Source organism: Erinaceus europaeus, chromosome 13, assembly GCF_950295315.1.
Source record: "Erinaceus europaeus chromosome 13, mEriEur2.1, whole genome shotgun sequence".
NCBI lineage: Eukaryota > Metazoa > Chordata > Mammalia > Eulipotyphla > Erinaceidae > Erinaceus > Erinaceus europaeus.
Window position 1 is genome coordinate 67,184,548 of NC_080174.1, and position 26,785 is coordinate 67,211,332.

At 46.9% G+C, this 26,785-nt stretch overlaps 1 protein-coding gene across 2 annotated transcripts; it reads left to right on the forward strand.

Moving 5' to 3' along the window:
- The first annotated feature begins 2,278 nt into the window (after nucleotides 1-2,278).
- Nucleotides 2,279-26,785, forward strand: NT5C1A (5'-nucleotidase, cytosolic IA). Of its 2 annotated transcripts, none has more exons than XM_007527091.3 (6): nucleotides 2,279-2,524; nucleotides 16,644-16,811; nucleotides 17,565-17,694; nucleotides 20,572-20,694; nucleotides 21,915-22,099; nucleotides 24,079-26,785. In XM_007527091.3, the coding sequence occupies exons 1-6, from the start codon at nucleotides 2,399-2,401 to the stop codon at nucleotides 24,439-24,441; spliced, it is 1,095 nt and encodes a 364-aa protein (XP_007527153.1). In that variant the 5' UTR covers nucleotides 2,279-2,398; the 3' UTR covers nucleotides 24,442-26,785. The 2 variants fall into 2 exon arrangements, with proteins under 2 accessions (XP_007527153.1, XP_060062146.1); XM_060206163.1 differs by lacking the exon at nucleotides 2,279-2,524 and adding an exon at nucleotides 2,802-2,967.

Here is a 26,785-nt window from a genome sequence, read left to right on the forward strand (position 1 = left end):
TTCACTAAGCTGCATTCCAATAAGAGCTGGGTTGGGGATGAAACAGCCAAGATCCTTTCACATCTAAGTCTGGCAACTGGCACTGATAGTCATCTAGAGAACCACAGTTCTTCTCCAGTGCCTCCGATCTTCCAAAGTGCTCTGTCTTACAATGTGTCCCTTCCAAAGTGATAGTTCACACTGCCTTAACAGTAGCTGGTCTCCAAGAGGACAGATATGGAATCTGTAAGGTTTCTTAAAGCTTAAGCTTGGGAACTGCACAGCACTCACTTCTATTGCATCCTGTTCATCAAAATGAGTCAAAACTAATCGCTGGGCCAACTTAGCATCAACTCCACTCTGGATGGGAGGGTGTGTTAAAGTCATGTTGCCACAGTGGAGGCAGGATGGGAGAGATTCTTATCAAGTCTAGAGAAGACCAAGTCTTAGTATACTTCCTGCTTTGAAATGTTTTATAAAACTATAATAACATTATGGTCCAGGAGGTGGCACAGTGGATAAAGCATTGGTCTCTCAAGCATGAGGTTCTTGAGTTTGATCCCCAGCAGCACATGTACCAGTGATGTCTGTTTCTCTCCCCACCTCCTCATATCCCTCTCATTAGTAAATAAATAAAATATTTTTTAAAACTATAATAACATTGAAGATAGCTAAGGAATAGGATCGTATATGTGTGTGTGTTTCTCTCTTAAGGCAGAGAGAGAGAGTAAAAGACCACAACACCAAAGCTCTTCAGTGTGGTGAGGGGGCCAGTCTCAAGCTTGGGCCATGCACATGGCATAGTAGCACACTGTCCAACTGAGCTATTTTATTGGCCCAAGGAGTAGGGTTTTGTTTTATTTCTTTCATATGACAGAGAGAAATCATATGTGGGGGAGAGAACAGAGCACCTGTCCAGTGCATGTGGTGCTAAAGATCAAACCAGGAGCATCATGCATGGAAGTCCTGTTCTCTATCTGCTGAGCGGTTTGCCCAGCCACCTAAAATATTTTTTGTTTGTTTTTATTTCTGCCTTCCTCCCAAACAGGGTTTGATTGGTTCCTTCTGGGACATGGTGGAGACTGGGTGGAGACTCCATTCTGCATCTCCTTCCAGTTAGATATCTGGGCTAAACCAGTATTTTCTCCTGCTACTCTCAACCACCTGTGCACACATCTAGGCTCACACAGAATTGTTCGTTGTCTGTTCCTGGCCTGTGCCTTGATGGATGACATCTTTCTTGAGTCTCTACATCTTGAGCTCTGCACCAACACAGACAAAAATCTGGAGCTCCAGGATGGTCATCCAAGATCCTTTGTTTCTGCTGTGCCTTTTCTACCCTTCTTTTTAGCTTCTAGCCTGTAACTCAGCACCCCAAGCAGATGGGACATGTGAGAGAGCGCCCCTTAAGGTTAGCTAAAAGCCATCAAGAATGCAGGTGGTTGCTTAGTGGGTAGTGTTTGACTTGTGCAAGATCCACATATTCCAGCCTTCTCTCTCTCTCTCATTAATTAATAAATAAGTAAATAAAAATTAAAAAAAGAATCCAGGGTCAAAGTCCCTGTGAGTCTCTGGTTTGGGTCACCCCCTTCCCCAAACACATGCACACCCCAGGGGAATCTGGTCTTGTCACGGACGTCAAGGGCCCCTTCACCTGGTTGAGGAAAAAGTGCCTGAGTGGGTGCGCCACGGGGTCCCTGCTAGGAGAGGGGATGGAGCTGTCCACCCACCACCACCTGTCTGTTATCAGAAAGGACTAGGGACAGAGCTCAGGGTGCTGGCTTTAATCTAGTTGGATTAGGGTGTGTGTGTGTGTGTGTGTGTGTGTGTGTGTGTGTGTGTGTGTGTGTGTGTGTGTGTGTTTACCAGAGCACATCAGCTCTGGCTTATGGTGTTGAGGGCATTGAACCTGGGACCTCAGGGCCTCAGGCATGAGAGTCTGATGGCATGACCGGTCCGTGCTCTCTCCCCCATACTTATTTATTTATTTTACGGGGGGGGGAGGGTATCTTTTCATGTTCTCCATTAGGGAGATTTACCACCTTGGGCTAGAAGTTATCAGGAGTCCCCAGTTCGGGTATCCTTGAGTGAAGGAGACTGTCAATGTCTCAAATCCCGCAGCAGCTTGAGCGCCTGACTCACTTCGCGTGTGGGGAGGCCACAGAAGGAGCTCTCCCCTGCTCCCCCACCCACAGTCCATAAACAACAACCACAGCACACCGGCAACCTGGAAAGCGGCTGAGCGCCCACCCCCGCCCACACACACCCCCGCGCTCCCGCCTCCCAGCGCGTGCACACCGGCCACTGCTCCCGCCCCTTCTCACACTCCGGACGCGTCTCCTCTGCAGCGGGGCCCCGCAAGCTCCCAGCCGCCGCTGCAGCCGCCTCTCCCGCCAGGCCGGCGGGGTCTGACCGGAGCATGGAGCCGGGGGAGCCCCGGCAGCCGCGCGAGCCCGGGCCTGGGGCAGAGACCGCCACCGCCCTGCACTGGGAGGAAGCCAAGAATTTGTACGATAACCTCGCGCCCAAGAAGAAACCCAAATCGGTAACTGCAGAGCTTGGGGATGGCTGCAGGAGGGGGTTTCTGTACGAGTGCGGGGGTGGGAGTGGAGGCGGGGGTAGGCAGGGGAAGGGTCACCCGGGAGAGGGGCTGTCAGCCCCCTGGAGAAGGACCCGAAGCGCCCCGCGACGAGGGGGGACCTCGCTGCTCAGCCCTAGAACACACTGGTCGCTTGGCACGGGCTCCAGTTTATTTTGGGAGCACTGCTATAACGTTTTTCACCCCCTCCGGGCTCGGGTTCCATGCCAGGATCCCCCTCCCCCATGCAGTCCTCAGGGCTATGCTCGGAACCCTCGGCCAGCACCGCACCCCCATCCGAGCGTGGGCAGCTTGGGGCGCGCACAGCACTTGTTGGCAGAGCCTGTCAACCACGCCTGCGGAAGCGCCCCGGGCCGGGTAACTCGACTCTGGAAACCAGGCTTCTTGCGGTGCAGACTCCTTTCTCTGCCATTTGGGCACCGAGCTCCGGACCCAAGCCTCAGCGTTTGGCTCTGGGCCCCGGGCCCTGCATGCTGGACTCTGGGCGTTGCTCTCCTGGCCTCTTAAGAGGAGGGAACTGCGGTGGGCTATCTGCTCCCCTGCTCCTTTCCCACCTCCCAAAGCTGCATGCACTCTGAGCCCTCATGCATGCACATGACATCCTAGCAGTAGGAGTCAACATTCTCCAGATCCTCCAGGATGGTTTCACCACCACCACCACCACCCACGAAGGACAGATCTACTTTCTTCATGTGACAAGTTCACAGTGTCCTGGCGGGCCACTGGCCTTGTTCTGTCCAGCTTCACTGATCTTACAGAGAGGGGGAGAAGATTGTGCATAGAGGTTGGCCCAGAGGCAGCCTCCAAAGAGCTCTATCCCTCCTAAGACCCTTTCCCATCAGGCCTGCTCTGTCCTCTGTCAGCAGATATTCTTTGCATTGCTCCAGGCTCTGCTCAGCAGTGGGAATTAAGACATCAAGTCACCTGTGGGGTCCTGCCTTAGGAGCCCAAAGTGTACTGAGGGAGAGCCTGGGCTTGGCGAGCGCTGGGGAGAGACACTTCTTGGTGCAGTGGCATAAGAGGGAGGAAGTGGCTTCTCACTAGTAGAACCATTTGTGTTGGTCTTAGACTTTTCTTTTTCTTTTTCTTTTTCTTTTCTTTCTTTTTTTAACCAGGGCACCACTCAATTCTGGCTTATGGTGCTACTGGGAATTGAACCTGGCACTTTAGAGCCTCAGGAATGAAAGTCTTTTGTACAACCATTATGCTATCTTCCCCACCCTGTTCTTTAGACTATTTTTTTTTAAGTTCAGTATCACTTTATGGAACGAAAGCTGATTTACAGGATTACAGTTGCCTTGAGAAGATATTTCTACATTTCTCCAAAATTAATGTCAGTACATTTCACCCTCCACCAATACATCATCCTTGTCCACCAAGAAGCATATTGTTTTCTTCCTTGTCTTCCAAGTGCTAGACCAAGTGCCAGACTTCACTCTTGCAAGGCCTGCACTCTACTGCTGAGGCACCTGTCAGGCCCCTCAGGTGTACATTTTATCCCGTAAGGATCAGCTTCATTGGTCAGTCTGGGTAAACTTTGAAATGTCAAGATCTGCACTACCTTCTTCACTTCATGACACAGTGATAAGGAGAAGATGCAGCAGAGGGGGAGGCCACATCGTATCTAATGCTCTTTGAGCTAGAATGATCCAGGTGACAGTTTATTTAGAAATTGGCTCTGCAGATTTGCCAGCGTTGTGGTCTGAGCAGTTGGTTTCTCAGGCAGAGAGGAGGAAACAGGATGGGTTATAAGCGCGGGAATGTCTTTGAAACGGGTACAGGCAAGGTCTGTGGGGAGAGAACTGAAGGAATGCCAGAGAGCCCCCAAGGCCTTGAGTGTCCAGTGAAGAAGCCGGAACCTTATTCAGTGGGGCTCCATATTTCAAGGGGTTTGCACACATGTGGATCAAATTTATGTTCTTCTTGAAACTCTTCCTCCACCTTCTCCCCCCACCCCTCCTGAGCCTGGACCTCATGCATGTGCAATTCTACTGCCCTCAGGATAAATTTGTTTTCATTCTTTTGTAAAATTTCAGATAGAGAAAATGAAAGAGAGAGATTGCAGCACCAGTCCACCATTTGTGGTTCTCCAGGTTAGGTTTTGAACCTGGAGCTTCACACATGGTAAGCCATGTACTCTACCATGGCCTCCAAACTATTTTAAACAGCTAAAATGTAACAAATCCCAACTCATTCAAATGTGTTATGAGGTCATGCTAGCACCTTGGAGGACACCTACATATATTTTTTAAATACTTATTTATTCCTTTTTGTTGCCCTTGTTGTTTTATTGTTGTAGTTATTATTGTTGCTGTTATTGATGTTGTCATTGTTGGATAGGACAGAGAGAAATGGAGAGATGAGGGGAAGACAGAGAGGGGGAGAGAAAGATAGACACTCGCAGACCTGCTCACCGCCTGTGAAGTGACTCCCCTGCAGTTGGGGCACTGGGGGCTCAAACTGGGATCCTCACAGCAGTCCTTGCGCTTTGTGCCACGTGCACTTAACCCGCTGTGCTACTGCCTGACTTCCCACACCTACATATTAACTTGTGCTGCAGGTTGATTTGTAAAAGCCAATTGCAGAATAAAGAGTTTTCCTTTGAACTGTTTAATAGGTTGTCTTGAGGATGCTGATAATTGTTGCTAAATAACTTGAGGCTTGTAGTTTAAAACCAAACATGGGGAAACTTTTGTCACTCACAAACTGACTAGCTGGTGAAGCTTAAGTCCCTATAGGCATCGTACCTCTGACATTCAAATTTGTCATCTAAACAACTGTGCTATTCTCATGGGTTGACTTATAATAAATACATACATCATCATCTACATGTTATACATTTGGATGTGTAAAATAAATTTGCATCATGACCCAGAATGTAGAGTAGTGGATAAGTTCTTGGATCTCTCAAGCATGAGGTACTAAGTCTGATTCCCAGCATTGCCTGAATAATGCTCTGGTTTTCTCTTCCCTCCCCACCCCCTTCTTTCTCATTAGTAAGTAAATAAATCTTTAATATAAATGAATATTTAAAAAATTAATCTACAGTAATAAATAAGATAGTACCCAGTGAGTATATTGGGCTTCTGTTCAAGAGTTCATTTGAGGGGGTATGGTGGTGGCACATCTGGTTAAATGCACATACTATGTGGAAGGACACAGGATGGAGCCCCCTGCTCCCCACCTCCAGTGGGGATGCTTTGCAAGTGGTGAAGCAGATCTGCAGGTGTCTGTCCTTCTCCCTCTCTCTTTCCAGTCCACCCCTCTCAATGTCTGTCTGTTACACTGAATAAAAAGGAAATAAAATGGCTTCCAGGAGCAGTGGATTCGTAGTGCTGGCACCAAGCTCCAGCAATAACCCTGGAGATAAAAAATAAATAAATAAAATAAACAAAACATTTTTAAAAAGAGTTCATTTGAATAAAAATGTCAATCTATTTTTTCAGAAAGCATAGCAACAATGATGGAGCGAGTGCAGGGCTTTTCAGCAGGGGATTAACTTGGGCTCATTTTCACTGTAGAAAACACACTCTGGAGCAGTGTGGTGATGGATCTGGAGAAGAAGCAGCCAGGCTAGTGAGGAGGCTGGACTCTGCCTGAGGAAGGAGCTGGGCTCATGCCCTGGGGGGCGGAGAAGTAGACATTGGGGACTGGGGTGGTGAGTGAAGCTCACCAGTCCATTTCCTCCCCAAGCTCCAAGGAGGCAAGGAACTCAGGCCTGGCTGTCAATCTTGACCTTTTGGTCAACCTCTAACCCCCACAGTTCATCAGAAGGCCAGAAGTCTGGCAGCATCTCAGCCCCCTATTCCCTCTTGCAGTAGCCCCTCTTCCCACAGGCTATTTTGAGAACTATGTGCCTCGTGGGCCCTATCAGGGCTTGACCTGAGCTTATGTTCATTCCCAGGAGTCTGAATAAAATGTTTAAATTCAAAAAGCCCATAGGAGGCCCTCATCTCATGGAACCAGCATTCCTCAGACCAGACTGATGCTGTCTCTCTCTCCTCTAGCAGTCTTTCTTTCTCTGAGTCCTTCTAGAAACAACAGCTCTTTTTTTAAAAAAAAGATCTTATTTATTTATTAATAAGAAACATAGGAGGAGAAAGAGCCAGACATCACTCTGGTACATGTGCTGCCAGGGACTGAACTCTGGACCTCATGCTTGAGAGTCTGATGCCTTATCTACTGCAGCACCTCCCAGACCAGGAGACAACAGCTCTTTAGTTACATTCCTATCTTGGGTCCATTGAAGAGAATCACATCAGACTAAATGAGAGGTCAGGCAGGCTCCTCAGGGTTGGGCATCTCTCTGTTAAACCCTTATCCACAAAGTCAGAGTAACCAACTTGTCCACCAGCTCCAGTGGAAAACAAAGAGAGTGAGTCAGACCCAGGCCCCCTAGAACCCAGTGCAGGCTGAGTCCCTCAACTGGGAGAAGGATCTCTCTTTTTTTTTTAATTTCTTTATTGGGGAATTAATGTTTTACATTCAACAGTAAATACAATAGTTTATACATGCATAACATTCCCCAGTTTCCCATATAGAAATACAGCCCTCACCAGGTCCTCTGTCATCCTTCTTGGACCTGTATTCTTCCCACCCACCCACCCACCCCAGAATCTTTTACTTTGGTGCAATACACCAATTTCATTTCAGGTTCTACTTGTGTTTTCTTTTCTGATCTTGTTTTTCAACTTCTTCCTGAGAGTGAGATCATCCCATATTCAGCCTTCTGTTTCTGACTTATTTCACTCAACATGAATTTTTCAAGGGCCATCCAAGATCGGCTGAAAACAGTGAAGTCACCATTTTTTACAGCTGAGTAGTATTCCATTGTGTATATATACCACAACTTGCTCAGCCACTCATTTGTTGTTGGACACCTGGGTTGCTTCCAGGTTTTGGCTATTACAAATTGTGATGCCAAGAACATATGTGTACACAGATCTTTTTGGATGGATGTGTTTGGTTCCTTAGGATATATCCCCAGGAGAGGAATTGCAGGATCATAGGGTAGGTCCATTTCTAGCCTTCGGAGAGTTCTCCACAGAGGTTGGACCCATTGACATCCCCACCAGCAGTGTAGGAGGGTTCCTTTGACCCTACACCCTCTCCAGCATTTGCTGCTATTACCTTTTCTGATGTATGACATTCTCACAGGAGTGAAGTGGTATCTCAATGTTGTCTTTATTTGCATTTCTCTGACAATCAGAGACTTGGAACATTTTTTCATGTGTTTCTTAGCCTTTTAGATCTCTTCTGTGGTGAATATTCTGTCCATGTCCTCCCTCCATTTTTGGATGGGGTTATCTGTTGTCTTGTTGAGTTTGGCAAGCTCTTTATACATGTTGGTTATTAAACTTTTGTCTGATGTATGGCATGTAAAGATCTTCTCCCATTCTGTGAGGGGTCTCTTGGTTTGGGTAGTGGTTTCTTTTGCTGTGAAGAAGCTTTTTAATTTGATGTAGTCCCATAGGTTTATACTTGTCTTAGTCTTCTTTGTAATTGGATTCTTTTCATTGAAGATGTCTTTAAAAATTTATGCGTAAAAGAGTTCTGCCAATATTTTCTTCTAAGTATCTGATAGTTTGTGGTCTAACATCCAAATCCTTGATCCACTTGGAATTTACTTTTGTATTTGGTGAAATACAGTGGTTCAGTTTCATTCTTCTGAATGTTTCAACCCATTGTTTCCAACACCATTTGCTGAAGAGACTCTGCTTTCCCCATTTAATAGTCTGGGCCCCTTAGTCAAAGATTAGATGTCCATAGGTGTGTGTGTGGGGGGAGAAGGATCTTTCTGACCAAACTCTCAGCCTATATTCTGGACTTCTTTCTTTCTTTTTTAATGTTTTTATTTTATTCTTAATTTTTATTTGTTTAGTTATTATTGAATAGAGACAGAGAGAAATTGATAAGGGAGGGGGGAGATAGGGAAAGAGACAGACACCTGCAGCCCTTGTGAAGCTTTCCCTCTGAAGTTGGGGACCAGGGGCTTGAACCTAGGTCTTTGCACACTGTCATGTGTGGGCTTAACCCGGTGTGCTACTGCCTGGCCCCTGGGCTTTTATTTAGTTATTTACTTATTTATTTATTGCCTTTTGGTGCCCTTGTTTTTTTATTGTTGTAGTTATTATTGTTTTTGTTATTGATGTCATTGTTGTTGGATAGGACAGAGAGAAATGGAGAGAGGAGGGGATGACAGAGAGGGGGAGAGAAAGATAGACACCTGCAGACCTGCTTCACCGACTGTGAAGTGACTCCCCTGCAGTTGGGGAGCTAGGAGCTCGAACCAGGATCCTTATGCCAGTCCTTGTGCTTTGTGCCACCTGCACTTAACTTGCTGTGTTTAACATACTGCACTACCACCTAACTCCCGGCTTCTTTTTTTTTTTAAGATTTATTTATTTTACATATGTGAAAGAGTGTGTGTATTTCATATAAGAGAAAGAAGCCAGAGCACCACTCTGGTACTTTTAAAGAAATATTTATTCATTTTCCCTTTTTGTTGCTGTTGTTGTTATTGATGTCTTCATTGTTGGATTGGACAGAGAGAAATGGAGAGAGGAGGGAAAGACAGAGGGGGTGAGAAAGAGAGACACCTGCAGACCTGCTTCACTGCTAGTGAAGTGACTCCCCTGCAGGTGGAGAACTGGGGGCTCGAACCAGGATCCTTGTGCTTTGTTCCACCTGCACTTAACCACTGTGCTACCGCCCGATTCCCCACTCTGGTACTCTTCTATGCCAGAAATTGAAATGGTACCCTCAGGGAACTAAGTACTTTGCTCTCCCAACTGAGCTACTTTCCCTTTCCACCATCCACAAATTCCTTTTTTTTTTTAATTTAATATTTCTTTATTTATTTTTGAGCAAAGGAAGAGGAGAGAGAGAGAGAGAGCGAGAGCCAGGGCATCCTTCTGGCATATATGGTATAGGTAATTGAACTCAGGACCTCATGCTTAAGAGTCCAGCTCTTTATGAACTGTGTCACCTTCCAGGCCACACCTATCAGTTTCGTTTCTTTTCTTTTTTGAATTTTTTTAATTTCTTTAATTTTTCTTTTTTTTTTTCCTTTTGTTGCCCTTGTTTTATTATTGTTGTAGTTATTATTACTGTTGTTACTGATGTCATCATTGTTGGATAGGACAGAGAGAAATGGAGAGAGGAGGGGAAGACAGAGAGAGGGAGAGAAAGATAGACACCTGCAGACCTGCTTCACCGCCTGTGAAGTGACTCCCCTGCAGGTGGGGAGCCGGGGGCTCGAACCGGGATCCTTATGCCGGTCCTTGCACTTTGTGCCATGTGTGCTTAACCCGCTGCGCTACTGCCTGACCCCCTCTTTTTTTTTTAATTTTTAAAATGGATCTGTTAGAGGTCTAGGCTATCATGTCTGTGTGGGAATCCCAGGACTCCCTGACTAGGGCCCCAGGTGATGGGGTGGCCTACCTACCAGTTTCTTTCTGATTGGAAGAGAGACTGTCCTTGGTTGCTCTGACAACACATGATGGGGTGGCTTCCCTCTGCTGTGAGGTCCAGAAGAGTCTAAGTGCTTGCTTTCTCCCCAGCTTTGGATAGGCCCATCTACCTATTCCTTCAGGAACATGGAGCCCAAACTGACCACTTGTCTACCACAGCTGGGGCCTGCTCTCCTACCAAACTCATTCCCTCTAGATCCTTAGTTGCCTCCCCATGTGTAAAGTGTCAGAGCAATGTAAGTGAAGAGGCAAAATTCTACCTTGATGGCCTCAGAAATTTTGATCTGAGGGCACAATGTCCTCCTGTCAGATCTAAAAAGGGAGTTCTAGGTGATGGGAAGAGCTCACAAGAAGCAGCTGAAGTAGCAGGAGATGACAGGACATGGGGTCTGTTGAAAGCTGTCAGGGAAGCCTCTGTCAAGAGGACTGCTGTGTGGACAAAGGCTAGACATGTGAGAACTTATCTTGGTTCTGCCCTGGTTTGCTGTGTGACCTAGAGTATAATATGCCCCTCTCTGGGCCTATTTTTCCATCAACAAAACAATTTATCTAAATATTTCTGGGGCTAAGGTAGTCCAGATATTTTAAGGAGATGACCAGGGATGAACTGAAATGACGTCTGGGGAGTTCAGCTAGAAGGGATTCAGAACCACCGACTTCTGGCAGGGACTGTGGGACAGATAATCAGGAGTGAGCTGTTGGCTCGCTGCCTGGGCTAGAGTAGCAGCTTGGTGGCCTGCCTGAAGAGGCTGGGAGGACAACTGGCTCTCTGTCCTTGAGAGTGACAGGCCTGTCCCTGGGCAGTAAATCTGGGGGCCTGGGCAAGCTCAGCCTCTGTCCTGAAGGTCAGTAGGCTCTCTAGGCTTATGAAAGTAGGTGCTCATGTCTCACCACCCACTTATCACCCCCCACTGTTTAGTCTTTTTTAATTAATTAATTAATTAATTTTTTGTTGCCCTTGTTTTTATTGTTGTAGTTATTATTGTTGTCTGTCTTCGTTGTTGGATAGGACAGAGAGAAATAGAGAGAGGAGGGGGAGACAAAGAGAAAGATAGACACCTGCAGACCTGCTTCACCACCTGTGAAGCGACTCCCCTCAGGTGGGGAGCCAAGGGCTCAAACCAGGATCCTTACGCTGGTCCTTGCACTTTGCGTCACATGTGCTTAACCCGCTGCGCTACCGCCTGACTCCCTCCCTGTTTAGTCTTTTAACTTTACCTTCTTTCCTTGAAGGCTCACACTCTCCCAGGGTGGGGGTGGGTGGGTAGTGAGAGATTCCCCAGTCCAAGGAGACACAGACACACAGGATGACAGTCACTGGGTGAGAGATGTAGGTGGAACCTCAGAGGAGAAGCACATTGACCCTGGCAGCTACACACACCATCTTGGTTGGGGTAAAAGTCAAGTGCAAACTTAAGTCTACATCCTGGGCTTGGGAAACTCTCTAATCTTCCATTCCTACATTGAGGTTTAAAGCTTCACTAGCCAAGAGTCACACACAGATACTTAAAGTAACTAAAATTACAATTAAAAATGTACTTCCGAGGGTCAGGTGGTAGCACAGTGGGTTAAGCGCACGTGGCGTGAAGTGCAAGGACCGGCTCAAGGATCCCAGTTCGAACCCCAGCTCTTCACCTGCAGGGGAGTCGCTTCACAGGGAGTGAAGCAGGTCTGCAGGTGTCTCTCTTTCTCTCCTCCTCTCTGTCTTCCCCTCCCCTCTCTATTTCTGTCTGTCCTATCCAACAACAACAACAGCAACAGCAACAATAACTACAACAACAACAAAAACCAACAAGGAAAATAAAAAGGGAAAATAAATAATTTTTTTAGGAAATGTGCTTCCACAATCTCACTAACCATATTCCAAGTTGCTCCACAGCCACAGATGCTCATGGACACCAGCTGGGCATCTCTGTTATCATGTAAAGTGCTAATAGACAGTATTCCTCAAAAAGATGACCTGGGGGATTGATCATAAGGTCCGTAGGGACTGGGTTCCTACCTATATTGTCTCTTACCACGCCCCGTCATAACACTACCAACAACTTAAAATCCAGAGTTGGGAGCAGGCTGTGGCACACCTGGTGGAGCACACGTTACCAAGTACAAGACCCATGTTCAAGCCTGTGGTCCCATCTGCAGGGGGAAAGCTTCATGATGAAAGGTGAAACAGTGCTGCAGGTGTATTTCTTTCCCCTTTACCCCTCCTTCCCTCTCAATCTCTTTCTGTCTCTATAAAAGAAAAATAAAGGGAGGGGCTTGCATTAGCACATCTAGTTAAATGCTCACATTACAGTGAGCAAGGACCTGGATTCAAGCCCCTGGTCCCCACCTGCAGGGGAGAAACTTCACAAGTGGTGAAGCAGGGCTGCAGGTGTCTCTCTGTCTCTTTCCCTCTCTGTCTCCCCCTCCTGCCTCAATTTTTCTCTGTCTCTACCCAATAAAAATAACAACAACAATAATAATAAACCTCTGAGAGGGAGTCGGGTAGTAGTGCAGTCGGTTAAGCACATGTGGCACAAAGCGCAAGGACCGGCATAAGGATCCCGGTTCGAGCCCCCGGCTCCCCATCTGCAGGGGAGTCACTTCACAAGCAGTGAAGCTGGTCTGAAGATGTCTCTCTTTCTCTCTCCTTTTCTGTCTTTCCCTCCTTTCTCCATTTCTCTCTGTCCTATCCAACAACGACGGCATCAATAACTACAACAATAAGAAAAAACAAGGGCAACAAAAGGGAATAAATAAATAAATATTTTTTAAAAGCCTCTAGGAGCAGTGGATTTGTCATGCAGGCACTGAGCCTCAGCAATAAATCTGGTGGCAAGAGAAAGAGAGAGAGAGAAAGACAGTAAATAAAGAGAAAAGGAAAGGAAAGGAAAGGAAAGGAAAGGAAAGGAAAGGAAAGGAAAGGAAAGGAAAGGAAAGGAAAAGAAAGGAAAAGAAAACTGGAGTTGGCCCAGAGAGAAGTATGGGTTGAGTTCCTGGCTCTTAAGGCTCTCAGGAGCAGACCAGAAAACAAAGTACATTTACGAGTCTTGTTCTCAAGTTGAGCCCCTTTTTCCTTATCTGTAAAGTGGGAATCATAGTCCCAGAACTGCTCAGGTCACAAATGTGTGGTGGGGCTCTTTGGGTGTCTTGATTCTTAGGCACCCATATTCTGATCACAGTCTACCTGTTATCTCTGGTGGCATGCCTTCTCTCATTTCTGCTATAGGTGGGGTAGGAGTTCTGAGACTTAGCTCCGGAAAGCAGGCCTTCTGTGATCTAGCACCTACTTAAACTCTGGGCTCATGTCCCCATACTCTGGTTTCTCTCCAGCTTTGTGAGTTCACTGTGCATGTGCTCACATGCTCATGTGTTGTGTCACTTTATCCCTCCTTCAGGGATGCACTCAAATGTCTCTTTCCCCATCTCAGCTTCCTCTGAACCTACTAGCATCATCATCTTGCTCTCACCTGTGTTCTACCACCACAGGTCCCTTTGCATCTTTCTTTCTTACCAGCCTGGGCTCTCTGGGAAGGATCCAAGTATCTACCAGAACCACTCCCAGCACAGCCCAGGTGCCCCAGCACAAGGAACCAATAAGTGCCAAAGTTGTATGGCCCAGAAAATATTCTCAAGGCACCAAAAATGTGTTTGTGTATGTGAGGGGTGGCACGGGATGGTAGGGGAGAAAGAGAATCTTAACAGATTTGGGCACTGCACTGGAGTTTCTCATTGACACAAGTTGAGGAAGAGGAAAGACTTGAGGTTGGCTTCTGAGTTCCTGACTCAGGTGCTGAGTGCACAGTAGGGCTGAGCACTGAGATGAAGAATTTTCATTTTTCATTATAAGCACTGCTTCTCACTGAAATACGTTACCTAAAAGTTCAGAAACTAGGGCTGGGGAGACAACATAATGGATATGCAAAAGGCTTTTGTGCCTGAGACTTTGAAGCCTCAGGTTCAATCTCTAGTACCAGCATAAGCCAAAGTTGAGCAGTGCTCTGGTGAAAAAAAAAAAAGTCTTAAAAATGTACTCAGCACCTAGTATGGACCAGACACAGTTATAATCACTAGAAACATAATAATAATAATGAACAAAAGTCATAATTTCTGTTCCCTCAGAAATTAAGCATAGTGGGTCTGGGTGGTAGTGCAGCAGGTTAAGCGCACATAGCACAAAGTGCAAGGATCCTGGTTCGAGGCCCAGCTCCCCACCTGCAGGGGGTTGCTTCCCAAACAGTGAAGCAGGTCTGCAGGTGGGTGTCTATCTTTCTCTCCCCCCCCCCGCCTTCCCCTCCTCTCTCGATTTGTCTTTGTCCTATCCAACAACAACAACAGCTATAACAACAGAAACAATACAACAAGGGCAACAAATTGGGAAAAATAGCCTCCAGGAGCAGTGGATTCATTGTGCTGGCACCAAGCCCCAGCAATAAACCTGGAAGCAAAAAGAAAAGGAAAAAAAAGAAAGAAAGAAATTAAGCATAGTTCCTACTTCCTCCTTACAACTCTGTCTAGAAATAGCCAGCAAATATAATTTAGCATTAGATCCTACTGAAAAGAAATACATAGAAGAAGTAGCAAGACCATAACTTGGACTGAGGAATGTTGTTTGAAACCTCAAGTTTTCAGAGCTAGGGAAAGAACAGAAAAGATAGGAGAAACATCCCATGCAAAGATTTAGAGAAATAGGGCCAAGTATTGGCATATCTAGTTGAATGCACACATTCCAATGTGCAAGGACTCAGGTTCAAGCCCCCAGTCCCCATCTGCAGGGGAAAAGCTTTGCAAGTGGTGAAACAGGGCTGTAGCTGTGTCTCTCTGTCTCTCTCCCTCTCTATCTCCCCCCTTAGCTTCTGACTGTCTCTATCCAATAAACAAAGATAATTTAAAAAAAGATTTAGAGAAAGAGAAGGAAGGTATACCCAGTAACAAGAAAGGCGAGAATGAACAAAACTGAATAATAATAAGGTGAAAACAGAGAGGAGAAGGAGGCTGGCAGGAAGGGCTTCCTTTCTCCAAACTCAAGACTGCCAACCAGAGACTGAAAAGAGTGAGAGCACAACTGAAGGGGCAGGGGGCAGTTTGAAAGTGACACTGTCATAGATGACAGATTGGAAGGGTGAGGGAGGGTGATGGACTGGACTGTGGTAGAGAAGGCGGAAGGAATTGTCTAGAGTCTGGTGGAGTTGACAGGTTTAGTGATTTATGGTTGGCTGGAGCTGAGGAAGAGGGAAGACTGGAGGTTTGCTGGCACTTGTGTGGGTGGCCTCTCAACAGAGGTAAGCCACTGGACTTCCTGTCACTGGTTCTAGTGACAACGTGAAACAGAAATGCCAGGGGCAACTCAGGTATGAACTTTCACTTTATTTGGGGTAAGCACAAGGTTTTATAGCAAACAGAACAAAGGACATTTCTCAAATATGTCAGAAATTGAGGGGTTCTAAAGGTCAGATACCCCTATGGTGGGGAAGGGTAGGAATGACAAGAATTGATGAGATACAGAAAGGTCAAAGCAATTAGTTTCCATGATGCAAGACATGTGAATTATCTAAAGGTATTAAGGAAAACATAGAGGTTAAACCAGTAAGGTGAGATAAAGCAGAGAAGGGCAAAGCTTGATGTAAATCACAGATATCAAGGACAAGGAAGTAAGGTGTGGGGGTCTCACTGCCAGGGTACTGGCAAGGCTGGTGATGGAGTATGCTTATGTATGTGATCAAAGGGTGGGGAACTTATAGTGAACTTTAAATGAACTTACAAGCAGTCAGCCATTTGGTCTGCTAGCAGGGGAGTGAACTAAGTGTGGGAGGCTGCAGGCTCTTGTGAAGCTTTGAGAGTCTAACAAGGGGAGACAAGGGAGTCACAGAAAGCATTTCCCTCTTAGCTCCATCCCTAAAGGGGAGAGACTGACATGTGGGGTATCTTTCCAGACCTCCATCACAAGGATAGGAGAGCTCCCCTAAGCTCTACCAGGCTTTCACATAGACCCACAGAGGTTGCCTCCTGGGTTTCTGGCTCAGATGATGAGAGTGCATCAGGCTGAGCATTGAGATGAGGAGAGTCGGGGAAAGCAACCAGGTCAAGAGGTGGAGAGAGAGACAGGAATTCAGCTTTGGGCACACTGAGTCCAGTGTCTATGAGTCAACTGGGACAGTTAGATATATGAGTCTGGAATTCAGAAGATCTAGGCTGGAGGTAAATTTTCTTATACAATTGTCATGTTTCTGGGCACCATTTCTTCCTGAGGACATGTATCTCTTTCCCTTTTGTAAATGAAAACCATCTGGACATCATATTGAGCATCAGTTTTACTTTGGCTACATACACCATATTTGTTTTTCTGTCATGTCCAGATGGCCCACTAGATGCAGTCTTCCTGAGGGTATGTTCTTCTCTCAGATCAAGCTTTTTGGCGGGGATTCAACATGTCCCTCAGTACCCTGCTGGGCCCTGCACTGGGCATCCTGACCTAGGTCTGCCCCTGCCCAAGGCTGAGCCTCTTCATGGCAGAGGCTGGGCCTGCGTGGTCTTCCTAGCTCCAGTATCCACAGGGGCTTGCAGAAGAGACCCAACTCAGGGAATGACAACCGTCCTCCCCCACCCCACAGCCCAAGCCACAGAATGCGGTCACCATTGCAGTGTCCTCCCGAGCCTTGTTCCGCATGGACGAAGAGCAGCGGATCTACACGGAGCAGGGTGTGGAGGAGTACGTGCGCTACCAGCTGGAACATGAAAATGAGCCCTTCAGCCCTGGGCCAGCCTTCCCCTTTGTAAAGGTGAGCAGGCAGCCCCGCCGCAAGCCTCTGTGGGGATGGGAGGAAAGTGGGTGCTTGAGTAAAAATGGGCCACCCATGGGGCCAGGCAGAGGTGCACCTGGTTGAGTACACGCATTACAGTGCACACATACTCGGGTTCAAGCCCCTGGTCCCCACCTGCATGGCTGAAGCTTCATAAGGGTGAAGGAGGTCTTCAGGTGTCTCTCACCTCTCCCTCTCTATTTCGCCCTTCCCTCTTGATTTCTGTCTCTACTCAATAAATAAATATATAATAAAATAAATAGGCCACCCCCTCTGGGCAGATACATACCCAGCTTGGCCAAAGAACAATCATTGTGGGAAGAAGATGCTTCCCTGGTGTCTGGACAAATGTAGCTAGGTGACCACAAGTATGGAGAATGGAACATGGGTTGGACTTCAACCTCCCATTTACCCTTTATTTATTTATTTATTTTGCCTCCAGGGTTATTGCTGGAGCTCGGTTCCTGCACCATGAATCCACTGCTTCTGGAGGCCATTTTTTTCCCCTTTTTATTGCCCTTGTTGTCCCACTTACCCTTTCAGTGAGGCCCCATTGAGCAATAATCAGCTCATACAATAGCAGAGGATGGCACTAGGAGGAGAAAGCACATGCTCCATTACTGTTCTCCCCTCCCCTCCCCTCTCCTGCTATTGGATTCCACCCACTTTGCCTCTACCTACCCCCCCACACACACACACACCCCTGGCTACCAGCTCCTCTCTTCCATCCAGGCTCTGGAGGCTGTGAACAAGCGGCTGCGGGAGCTGTACCCTGACAGTGAGGATGTTTTCGACATCGTCCTCATGACCAACAACCACGCTCAAGTGGGTGTCCGTCTCATCAACAGTATCAACCACTATGGTGAGCATGAGGGGTTTGGCCACAGGCTGTGCCTACCAGGACATCTACTGGGGATGCGGCCACCTCTCTGCTAGAGGAGATGTAGGACTGGAACCCCAAACCCAGCAATAGTAAAAATAGTAATAGTGCCAGTAAATGGGTTCTTGCAAAAACAAAAACAAATGAAACCACCCTGATTGTAGCATTGCTGTTTTTAGGGTATCAATATCCCCACCATTGCTGATTTCAGGCTAATAGTTTTAACAGTCTAGTCAAAATAGCCCTGGAGGCGTAACATTCAGTTTTTGTGAACTAATACAAGCAAGCTCTGGCACAACACTGCACAGATCTATTTGCTTTATGATTGGGTGAGGCACTTTCTGCCTCTCTGCCCCAGTTTCTCTTTCTTTTTCCACCACTCCCAGTGGCCATTTTTTCCTTTTGTTATTTTTTATTTGATAGGACAGAGAGAAATTGAGAGTGGAAGGGGAGAGAGAAACAACTGCAGACCTGCTTCACATTGTCCCCTGTATCTCTTCTTTGGAGAACCATGTATTCATATCTCCTGCCACTTTTTAACTGGACTCTTTTTCTTTTTGTTGAGCTGTATTGGTGCTTTATAGATGTTTGATATCAACCACTTGTCTGAAGTGTGTGCAAATATCTTTTCCCACTTGCTGGGTTTCCTGTTTATCCTTACGGAATTTTCTTTTAATGTGTAGAAGTTTTTGGTTTGATACAGTCCCATTTTTTTATTTTGGTTTTTGTTTCCTTTGCCCATGGGGTGGAGTCTACAAATATGTCTTTAATGTTAAGGTCCTGAAATGTTTCCCTTTCTTCTAGCCCATCTTTTGTATAAAGAAATGTCACAGATTTATGAGTACTGATTTTGTAACCTTACTGAATTTATTGATGATTTCCAGTAGTTTTTTTGGCAGAGTTTTGGGGGTCCTCTAGATATAACAGCATATCATCTGCAAATAATCATAATTTAACTTCATCCTTTCCTATCTGAATTCCTTTAATATCTCTTTCTTGCTTGATTGTGATGGCAGAGACTTCTAGGACTATGTTGAATAGAAGTGGTGAGAGTGGACAACCTTGCCTAGTTCCTAGTCTTAGGGGGTCATTTTTCTTACTTTTTCATTAGTGATTTAATAATGATTAACAAGACTGTAAGATAGCGGGGGTACAATTCTATACAATTCCCACAACCAGAGTTCCATGCCCCATTTCCTCCATTGTAAGCTTCTCTATTCTTTCTCTCTCTGGAGTATGGACCAAAATTCTTTTTGGATTGCAGAAGGTGGAAGGACTTGGTTCTATAATTGCCTAGGGGGCCTTTTCCTCTCTAAGCTACAACAGCTGTATTTCCACTCCTCTCAGCAAGTCTGCTTCTTTTGTCACCTGTCTCTCTCTCTCTCTCTCTCTCTCTCTCTCTCTCTCACACACACACACACACACACACACACATACAAATTAAGTTTTTCTGCGTTTCCTGAATATGGTCAATTTTTTAAGTTTACAAAGTCCTTTGGGCTGAGGAAATAGCATAATGGTTATGCAAAAGCCTTTCAAGCCTGAGGCTCTGAGGTCCCAGGTTCAATTCCCAGTAGTATTCTGCTCTCTTTCTCTTTCGATATCTTTCCCTCTATATCTACTATTTCTTATTAAAATAAACTAAATTAAAAAAAATTTTTTAAGTCCTTTTAAAGTTTACAAACTGAACTAAAAAAGTTTGGTTGACAGTTTTTGTAAGAAAAAGAGAGACCAGAGCACCACCCTGCTATTTACAATGTTCTATTTTTTTAAAAAAAAGATTTGATTGATTTATTAATGAGAAAGATAGGAGGAGAGAGAGAAAGCATCAGACATCACTCTGGTACATGTGCTGCCAGGGATCAAACTCAGGACCTCATGCTTGAGAGTCCAATGCTTTATCCACTGCTCCACCTCCCAGACCACACCTGTTATTTTGTTTGTTTGTTTGTTTGTTTGTTTGTTTGTTTTTAAGGCAGTTCAGAGGATTGAACCCAAGGATTCATGTATACAAGACATTTACTCTAACACTAAACTACCTTGCTGGCCCCAAAGTTGGAATATTTTAATTCCTTATTTCAATCTGCTGGGAACAAGGGTGTTATTTAAAATATTTAACTGCAGGGCTGTGGATATAACTCAGTGGCAGAGTTTATGCTTTGCATGTATGAGGTCCAGGATTCACACCCCAGTATCGCAGCACGCACGCACACATACACACACACACACACACACACACACACACACACAGCAAAATATTTAACCCAGAGGGGAAAAACATTAACCTACTAGTGATACAGGCATTGAGTAATCAAGACAAACACCATTTTACTGTACTGAGGTAGTGAAGAACCCTTGTTATGTCAGCTGTTCTGCCTCCCAGTGTGGATTGTTCTACCTTAGGGACTGAGGTAGTGAGGGGATAATTCAGTGGGCTCAGAGCAACAGCCATTTTCAAACCAACAAACATTTCACAACCTGCACAGACATGAGCCATGACTATCAGGGCAGGCTGGGGGAGAGTGTGCACCACTCAACCAGCTGTTAGTTAGCATGAGGGACCACCAGCTGCGAGCATAAAGAATCACTTCTTATGCAATTGTGACTCCTTGACACCAAAAGGATGTTACTGTGAACCAGGCAATTAGTCTTCAGAGATGTGGTCACCCCCTTCCCTGGAATATATGATAAGAATAGAGGGATTCAGAAAGGGAAAACTCTGGTCTGAAATCACTCAAGAAACTACTACTCCTGCCCTGTCACCACTCAGAGCAAGATGGTGCCTACTGAAGAGAGAAAGACCTTTCTGAAGTACTAAGGGCTGACCATGGCCTCTCTTGATCTCTTCCTCTTCCCCAGACCTGTTCATTGAGAGGTTCTGCATGACAGGCGGAAATAGCCCCATCTGCTACCTCAAGGCCTATCACACCAACCTCTACTTGTCAGCTGACTCAGAAAAAGTACGGGAAGCCATTGGTGAAGGTGAGTTATATTGGGTAAAGATTATAGTAAGTCTGGGGAGTCGGGCGGTAGTGCAGCAGGTTAAGCACAGGTGGCACAAAGCACAAGGACCAGTGTAAGGATCCCGGTTCAAGGTGGGGAGCAGGGGCTCAAACTTAGGTCCCTTGTATAGTTTGTATTCAACTGAGTGCGCCACAACCCAGCCCCTTGATTTCTGTTACTGTGGAGCCAAGTGCTTGTATGTGCATGATTTGGGCTGATTTTTTCATTCACAAAGAGAGAGTGAGAGGAGAGTGGTCTGGGAGATGGTGTAGTGGATAAAGCATTGGACTCTCAAGCACGGCATCCTAAATTCAATCCCCAAGCAGCACATGTACCAGAGTGATGTCTGGTTCTTTCTCTCTCTCTCCTCCTATCTTTCTCATTAATAAATAAATAAAATCTTAAAAGAGAATGAGAAGAGAGACTTCGTAGCACCAGAGCTTCCTCTGTTGTTACTGGGACACCCCATTGGCATTCTGTGGTATGTGACAAGACATGCATCCTACACAGCAAGCTGTCTCTGCAGCCCTAGCCATTAACTTTCTCTCCTCCCCCCCCCCTTTACTTTCTCTCACCAGAGCAGTATTCATATCTGGCTTAAGGTGGTGCTGGGGGTTGAACCTGAGACCTCAGGGTCTCAAGCATGAAAGTCTTTTTTTGTTGTGTGCGTATGTGCCTCCATGGTTATACTGGCACTGGCATTATAAATCCACTGCTCCTGGCACCCATTTTTCCCATTTTATTGGATAGGACAGAGATAAATTGAGAGAGGAGGGGGTGACAGAGATAGATAAAGAGAGAAAGAGAGAGACCTGCAGACCGTCACCATTTGTAAAGTGACCCCCCCCCCATACACGCAGGTGGGGAGTCAGGGGCTCGAACCGGAATCCTTGCTTGGGTCCTTGTGCTTAGCACTATGTGAACTTAAGCTACTGTGCCTCCACCTGACCCCCAAGCATAAAAGTCTTTTGCATAATCATTATACAATCTCCCTTGCCCTTGAGAAATATTTTGAAGATTAGCCCTCATTTCCCTTTCTCTGAGTCCTGGGTAAGGTGGGTGGGGAAGTAATAGCCTGAAGTAGGCTTGTCCTGGCCCCAGGCAACTGTGGTACTTTGGAGTGGAGGTGGGGGATGTGTGGCTTAGGGGTTTCGAAAGATGCTGTCAGGATGAAGACATAGCATTGCCTCTCTGTCCAGGGATCGCAGCTGCCACCATCTTCAGCCCCAGCAGGGATGTCGCTGTATCCCACAATCAGCTGCGTGTGGCCTTCGATGGGGATGCAGTGCTTTTCTCAGATGAATCAGAGCGCATCGTCAAGGCTCATGGGCTGGACAGATTCTTCGAGCATGAAAAAACCCACGAGAACAAACCTTTAGCCCAGGTGCTGCTGCACACACACTGCCCAGAAGCCCCTAGTGGAGAAAGACTTCCCTGCATGTACCCTTGACTTGAATGCCCAGCCTGGAGCCAAACCCCAAGCTGAGCCCAGTCCCCACCCCAAGCCTCACCTGACCCTTGGATCCCCTCAGGGAGCTTCTTCTTCTTCTAGCGTTTGCCCTTCTTCCGTAGCCAGTCAACAGCATCAGGTTGAAAGCTGTCGGGAGCTGCTTGTTGCTGGCTTTGAAAGTGACTGGGATCCATGTGGATTCAGTCGGCTAGGAAAGATCATCAGTTTCCCCAATGAATGGGTACTCACGGGATGCACCACGAGAAGGTCGATCCAATGCATCCCCTTGATGAAGCTTAGCCCCTTCATCAAGTTCCTATTCCCCTTGTGGCTATCTCATTCCCCCCTTTGAAGCTCCGATTCTCTCTACCCCCTCCAAAGCTCCTTTTATTATTCTTTTTTTTAAAAAATGATAGGGATAGAGATAAGTTGAGAGGGAAGGAGAAGATAGAGAGGAAGAGAGCCAGAGAAAGACACCTGCAGGCCTGCTTCACCACTTATGAAGCTTTCCCCCTTGCAGGTGGGGACTGGGGGCTTAAGCCATGGTCCTTGTGCACTGTAACTCAACTGAGTGCACCACCACCTGCTCCCCCCGACCCCTACACACACATACACCTTCACATTCTTTTTGGAGGTCTCTGCCCCTTCTTTAAATACTGTACCTCCCCCCCAACACACACACACACACACACACACACACACACATATCCTCACCCTCTTTCTGGAACTTTTGTGCCTTCTCTGAGACTTTCCCTTTACTCTGATTAAGTCCCACTCCACTCCCCACCCCCACACATGGCCTCTGTTTTTCTCTCTGGAGGAAGAAAAGAGCTAGCTGACTAGCTCCAGCCACATGTGGGACCTGGGTCAGCCTCTGCTTTTGGGCTACCCTAACCCTTTCTACTTCCTGCCAGGGGCCTCAGGAGACTATATTCACCCTTAGGCTGTTTGGAGTCTCACTGAGAACAGACTGGACCTTAGAATCTGGTGGAAATTCCCTAAAATCAAACCCTTTTGGATTTCTAATCTTCTGGAAATGCCTGTTTGTGTTCTTAAAAAAAAAAAATCTGGGTGCTCAGTATTCCCAGGGCCTCTCAGGAGCAGAGTAGACTTCAGTTGTGGCCCCCTGAGTTTTCCTTTCCCTTCAATTCTCATTACTTCCTTCTCTGAGACTCATGGGAATCCAGGGCAGGAGACAAAGTGACAGAAGGAGGCCCAGTGGACCACTGTTTTCTCCAGCTCACCCACATGTGAGGCATCTCCAGCACTAGAAACCTGCCTTCTCTTGTTTCCAGCCGCTATTGCAGTTTCCTTCTCCATCACCACCTGGTTCTTTATTCCCATATCCTCACTAGACACTGCTATGTCTATATCTATGTCTACACTGTCACGAGCACTTTGGAGAGCAAGCCCTTTCCCTGACTAGACATGCCAGTGTGCAACCCCCACCATGTGTCCGATGGTCAATATTGCTACTCAGCAGTTAGACTGGTCCCTCTGTCCCAGCTGGATTCATTCTGATTGGAGGATTCCATGCTGTGGTTAGTGGATATAGTTACTGTGCTCCCTGCTGAGGAGCACAGAAGGCCACACTTAGAGAACTACGGGATAGACACACATGCATGTACCTGCAGGGGGCACATGGATGGAGTAAGTAGAGACAGATGCCCTGGTATGTTATGCTGGCACTGAGCCCTCAGTCACCACTGTGTGGACACCTAGACTGACATAAATACATTTCCACTGATGCACACAGAAGCCCAAGCGGGCAGAGCATAACTGAGAGACTGAGAGACTCTGAGCACTTTTTCTGCCCCAACAGCAAGAAGCTGGTGCTTTGGGAAGGAACCCAGTTGGATGGGAGGCATATGTTTAGAGGGATGAGTTCACAGTGTCTCTGTGTCCTCCCACAGGGCCCCCTGAAGGGCTTTCTGGAGGTGCTGGGTCGGCTGCAGAAGAAGTTCTACTCCAAGGGCCTTCGGCTGGAGTGTCCAATCCGCACCTACTTGGTGACAGCACGCAGTGCGGCCAGCTCTGGAGCCCGGGCTCTCAAGACCCTGAGAAGCTGGGGCCTGGAGACAGATGAGGCCCTCTTCCTGGCTGGAGCCCCTAAGGGCCCCCTTCTTGAGAAGATCCGCCCACACATCTTCTTTGATGACCAGATGTTCCATGTGGCTGGGGCTCAGGAGATGGGCACCGTGGCTGCCCATGTGCCTTACGGCGTGTCCCAGACCCCCCGACAGATCACATCAGTGAAGCAGGCTCCCTCTGCATAGTAACTGAGTCACCAGCTTCACCACCTGCATTATTCCAGGCCTAATGCATGTGGTTTAGTGGATCCTTCTAGTTTCTCTCTGCTCTGCCCCTCTGCATGTCTGCCCTCATCCCAAGTGAGGTACCGATAAGATACTGTGCAGGCAGTGGCGACCTTCTCACCAGCCTTCCTTTTTGGGTAAACATTGTGCCGTAATCCTGGATAGGAAAATATAGGAAGGCTGCAGAGAAACTGCCTTTCAGAAAAAGGTTGATGGGACTGAGAACAAGAAGGCACCAGGATGCCTCAAAGGGGCTGGGTAGGATGCTAGCTCATCCTCTCTAAAAGAACACTGATTTGAGAAAGAAGGTCTCTAGCTTCAAAGCTATCCTGGCAGTAACTGCATAACTTTGTCTAGTTCCTATTCCTCCTTATGCTCCAGTTTTCCTATCTTTTAGGTGATTTTCAAACTCTCCCTTAGCCAAAGAAAAACAGTAAGATTGTCCTCTTGGAAAAAAATCTTCTCTGTCAGGCCTGCTGCCAGTTTATAGGGAGACTTTGTGCAAGTTATGAGAGTGTGCTGTCTTTAGGCAAATGGATTATGAAAAGACACTTTCCCTCTGGACTGGCCCAGACCCATACTGGGATGTCCAGCTTGTTTTGCAGGATAGAGGCTGGATCTCAACCTCCACTGACTCCTCATCACAGAGGTCTTTGTCAAATGGACAAAGTGTGGGGAGGGATGAGGAAAAAAATCTTGGTTTTCACTGGTATAATCCCATATGCAGCAGGAAATACCCAGTGGCTCCAGTGGGAGGCCATCCAGGCTGAGCTGGGGGAAAGTGTGAAATATGTGAGGTCTGGTTATAGGCAGGAGACGACAGCTCCACTAACAAGATTTTCCATCCATGAGCCTGTAAAGAGAGGCAGTGAGCTCTTTGTCACTGAGATACTATACAGGGGACTCCAGGATGGGGTGACCATCCCACCCCACCCCACCCCCCAAGTACACTGTCAATCTCCTGCCCTTGTAGGAGCCCAGTCAGTCTCTTCCTGTGCTGAGCAGCCCTGACTCCTTCCAGGGCAACAAAGGGTGAATAAAATCCCCTTTGGCTGGTCTCTCAGGAAGACCCAGAAAGGGTGAGCAGACACTGCTTATAGGCCCCCTTGCCTGCCCTCCCCAGGGGAGTCTCACTATTAGCAAGCACTTTGTGAAGGAAGCTGAAGATAGCATTGGAGAGCTGGGGTGCTTGTGGGAGTAGGAAAAGGGGGTGAGGACAACCTGTGGCCCCACCTTTGCCTTTTTGAGGACTCAGCCCAGGATGTGAATGGGCACAGGTTCTGGGTGGTATAGGACAGATAATCCAGGAAGGAAAAAAGAAAGAGAAGAAAGAGATGGTTAGGCAATCACTGGGCAAGGGCCAGTGATGAAGATGTATTTGCACAAGCTCATTTCCATGTAGGGATTCTTCCCCAGTGAGATCGGTCAAGGCAGCAGAGGGCAGCTCAGGGCAGCAGCCCAGTGTTGAGCTGCTTCCTTTACCAGTGCCCCACACCCAGCCAGACGTACTGTAAGACCTAAGCATGGCCTCAAGGAAACAGACAAACAAAAAGTGAAAGGTGGCACTCAACCCCAGTAACCTTTGATCTTGGTGAACCACAGGAAGTTCTTTGCCCACCGAACCGCATAACCACCACTACGCTTTTTCCTTTAACCAGAGCACTGATTAGCTTTGACTTATGGTGGTGTGGGGGATGAAACCTGGGACTTCAGAGTCACAGGCATGAAAGTTTTTGCATAATCATTATGCTATCTTCCCATAGTCACCCCTTGAGTGAACCAGCAAGTGGCCCTAGAAGGGCCTCAAGCTCATAGAAGAGCCACATCTTGTGCGTGGTGTAGACACACTGACAGCAGACCCAGAAAGAAAGATGTCACTGAAGATGGATCCCAAAGCTACTGCCCATTGTTCTGCCTATTGTTCCAGGGTCTACTGATAGCCCCTCCCCCCATGCTTCCAGGCCTCTCAGGAAGCAGGAAAACAAATGATGTCAGAAGCAGAAAGATGTAGACAAGGTACAGGAAAGCCAAGGATTTCACTGGTTGTCACCACTAAGAGATAGTGACAGGCCTGGGCAGCCAGAAACATGAGTGTTCAAATTCTATTATTCAGACTATCAATAAGCTAATTGGGTCTGGAAAAGAGCTTTCAAGGACTGGAATGAAAAGACCAGACGTCCTGGGGGAGGGGGTTGCAGGCAATAGCCAGATACATCTTCTGATTGCTTCAAGTGGTGAGGGGGAATCCTGGGGGGAGTAACACTGTTTATTGTCTCACCACTAAAATGAACAACTGAGCACCAAA